The sequence below is a fragment of the Buceros rhinoceros genome, unplaced genomic scaffold (assembly GCF_000710305.1).
Source record: "Buceros rhinoceros silvestris isolate BGI_N320 unplaced genomic scaffold, ASM71030v1 scaffold15978, whole genome shotgun sequence".
Taxonomy (NCBI): Eukaryota; Metazoa; Chordata; class Aves; order Bucerotiformes; family Bucerotidae; genus Buceros; species Buceros rhinoceros.
The window spans coordinates 862-4656 of NW_010426455.1; the positions used below are offsets into that span (position 1 = coordinate 862).

The 3795-nt window shown below is 44.3% G+C and overlaps 1 protein-coding gene across 2 annotated transcripts in view; it reads right to left on the reverse strand.

Moving 5' to 3' along the window:
* Nucleotides 1–2284: 2284 nt before the first annotated feature.
* The window catches only part of OSBPL2 (oxysterol binding protein-like 2), a 19191-nt gene continuing 17680 nt past the window's right edge, over nt 2285–3795 (reverse strand). For both annotated transcript variants that reach the window (XM_010141519.1, XM_010141518.1), the window contains exons 12-13: nt 3648–3738; nt 2285–2523 (exon numbers count right to left, since the gene is read on the reverse strand). In XM_010141519.1, coding sequence (XP_010139821.1) covers nt 2421–2523; nt 3648–3738 — 194 coding nt within the window. In that variant the 3' untranslated portion in view covers nt 2285–2420. The remainder of the gene's footprint in view (nt 2524–3647; nt 3739–3795) is intronic.

The following is a 3795-nucleotide window of genomic DNA, read 5'->3' on the forward strand; positions in this document are numbered from 1 at the left end:
TAAAAGTGACATTCTTTCAAAAGGTGCAAAGTTATTAATGTTTTGACATGTAAACTACTGAGGCGAGATCTGCATCGAAAAGAAAACGGTGTCAGCGCGTCAGGAGTCCCGTGGCTGGCCAAGCACAGACGTGGCGGCAGGGAGGGGAAAGTAAATCCTACGAATAATAAATTAGAGTGATGGCTTTGGACCTAATCTGAAATGTTACAAAAACTTTACACCAAAGGGCAGGGAGGAGGGGGTGAAGACGTAACTCATGAGTGTGCTTAGAAACCGGCCCCGGTTCTTCTTCAAGCCCATGAAGGTTCTAGGCTGAAGTTTGGATTAAACATGGTGTTACAGTTTTTCATGCTTTCATATAACGACAAGGCTTTAGGTCTTTGTAAATCGTAACTTAGACGAAAGGGATGCTGACCCGCACGCTTGTAATAAGCTCCCAGAGTATTTCCTTAGCAATTACAGCTTTTCCATTCAGGCAATTTCTATTTCTAGGTAATGGTTCAAAAATGCTACTGCAGCGTTAAACCGAGTACTGAGCTTAGCAAGTTTCAAACCCCCATGAGATGCTGGAGTGGCTGAACGCAGGAATCCTGTCAATCCCCACCTCACAACAGGTTCCCTGCGCTGCTTGCAGTGAGTCTGGGACGGGGTTACAGGGCCTGGCACGGTCATCACGGCTCAACTTTTTATTCCAAGTGTTTTTACGTGTCCCACACGGACCAGCAATGTCGTTTAAAAACAAAGCCCAGTGTCCACGTGCTGCCTGGAAGCACACACAACCCACTGCCTGGTTCCCAGGCTGGCTTGTGAGGCCTGACGACTTCAACCAACACAGAGAACGATTCCCGGCGCAGAACAAAGCTGCCGCGAGCACGGTTAGATCAGACCCTGACTTACTGCCTCGAAGTTTTACAGCTTCTCTTATTCTCCAATGAAGACAACTACCGCAAAATTTAAAGTTAATCCAGTCATTAGATGCATGATTTGATAATAAAATGTTTCTCCATATATTAATTTTCTTTTGATTTTTAATCCTGTGGTTGGTGAAGGAGCACTTCAAAGCTCTGCTCCCTGGACGAAACCAGAGGCGTCAATCAGGCCATGAGTTCCTCGAGCTGCCGGTGCTTAACACCGGCGACCTCTTTACAGCATCGCTGTAAACTTCCTGGCAGTGCAGCCGCTCTCCATTTTCACCTGGTTACTCAGTTAGAAATTTTCATTAAAGAAGCAGCAACGCTAGAATTAGTTTTAATTACCGGACCTAATTTTCCAGGCCTCTCCCTCCCCCTTACCACTTGAAAGAAGATGAAGGCGTCAGTTCAGTCCGTGGTTATTCGCAGTATTATATGGCTTCGATGGCTTGATAAGGAACAAAAATCATCCCACTTGTTGACACCACGTGCTCACAGAAAACTGGTAATAGGTATAACTCTGCCAAAGCTTTAAATTGCTTCACAACGTACAGAACAGAATGAAAAACATGCAAACCAAAACTGCCCCAGAACATGAACCTGCGTGGATCTACATCCCCGAGTGCTTCCAAATCAAAGTGCAGCCTAGAAGCGTACAGAGTGCCAAGCTGCCAGCGGTAGTGCAGAAGATCGAAGCCTCCGAGTGGTAGCAAGCGAAATATTTTACATCGTACCCACCTCTACCTTCCCGCAATCGCTTCCGAAACGTCTCCTGATTTAACAACAGCGTCTGACTTCAGAAAAAGCACTTTTTAACACCCCCTCCCCTTCTGTGTGTGATTTTATCACAGTTACACAGTTCAATGCTCACAGTGTCCAGCAGTTGTGAAGACGCTGTAACAGACAACTACAGCTCGAGAAGCTCAGGTTGGTTGTCGTTTCCCCAAGTCCCTCGGTTATTAATTTGTGTTCAGAGAGCGGGGCCGGGAGCCCCGGTCTCCACGTAGTGCTACATACCGTTTGGAGGTCACGTCCGGCTCCTCACGGGGAGGATCGACAGTACTAATTGGATCCTGTTGGTACCACGTTAGCGTTTCATCCCTGTTCCGAGTTCCAAAGACTTCAGATTCTTCGCTATTGTACTAAGTAACAAGGATATTATCTCTATTTTATTTAAGTTACGTAGTTTTCAAGGATGTTATGTGCTCTACCAGATATCTTCCTGACAAAGAAACTAGGGAAAAAAATGCAGAACCAAAGGTCCCTTTGAAAATTAGTGAAACTGATGACGATTTCAGGTGCAGCTTTATGGAAAGAATGTAACAGTATTTAAATATTTGGCAATCCAACATTAGTGATCATTAAATCCTTGATTGTTGACCGATAGAATTTTTGTTAAAATTTACTTAGAAAAGCTGGTTTTTGCTATCAACGAAACCAGAGTAACTGGCTTGGAATGAAATCTAGGAACTAGATGTCCAGATGAGATGAGCGATTGGTGATGTCATTTCAGTAAATGTCTGGACAGTCTGAGAAATTTCTGTCAAAATAGCCACCTGAGTAGAGCCAGTCTGAAGTCCCAGTGTAGGGGTTAGTGCCTTGATGAAACCATCTGGAAAAAAGAAAAAGAAAAGAGAAAGAAGCAATAAAAAGAAACAAGGAAACAGAGTGAACGGTTATTAATAGGGGAAAAGAATCCACTTTGCTTCTTTCACAAAACATTGTGAAAACGCATCAGTATTTCTTATCAGAAAAAAAAAAACAAAACAAACACACTCAGGAAATATTCTGAATGAAAAATATGGTATTAAACCTCCTACATATTATCACCACCTCGTAGAGCTGCTTCTTTCTTTTACATGAAGTCAAGGAGTAGCAAGAAATGCATTTTAAATTGCTGTCCTACTCCAAATAAAAATAACACTGATACTCTAGATCGTCTATTTTCATCTCTACTTTCTAAGAACGACAAATCAGTCACACAACCCTCTCTGTAACCCTGCCCAGACAGGACAGGGTTCCGCGCTCCAGAGCTCTGCTCCGCACAGAACAGTAACAGCTGCTCGCTTTGCAGCCACAATGACTGAAAACAGCTTTCTGTTCTCTGGAAGAGGTCTGCAAAGGCATAAACTTTGGGAAGAGAACACCTTCTCTTCCTGACTTCAGGAAATGATGGAGCATCCCAAAGTTCTTGCCTCTGAGGAAAGCACCTGTGGTAACTGGCCGTGAGCATCCACAGCATCGGCATCTGTGACAACCAACCAGCGGGAGCAGCAGCCAAGCGACACGGTGCTCCGTGTGCCTTCTGTGACTGAGAGGGCACTTGAATATGCAAACAAAAAAGTGATTTCTGAGGTACCCAAGCTGAGAAGTCCTAAGAGTGTGAAAATAAAAGGCCCTAGAGGACCACAGCATCCTACTCAACTGCCAAAAGCTGGGCAGGAATTGGTTAAAGGAGAGATGACACTTAACCGTTTATTTATTCTAATAAAAATGTGATCTCTGTAAGTTTTAAAAAGCAAAACAATCCAGCACTACCACAGCAGTCAATCATGACAAGTTTCAGCATTTATCATTAGATAACCTCTTCACGTCAAAGTTAGCAGCAATTCTGGCTTCCAGCTACATTATTTAATTGCTGACCCAGCAAACGCTTGAAGCGATGCTCCGAACCGCTGTCTGAATAAAAACATTTCCAGCAGCGCCGCAAACCACCCCTCGGCCCGGCCCCCTTACCGTGTGTGCCACTCCACTTCATCCTTCGCGCGCTCCTTGCGAGCAGCTCGCTGCTTCTCCTCTAGCCTCTCTTTTTCTTTGCTAGCCACATCTAACAAACATTTCCAGAGAAATAGCTTACTTGGCAAAATAGAAACGAAAATGCAGA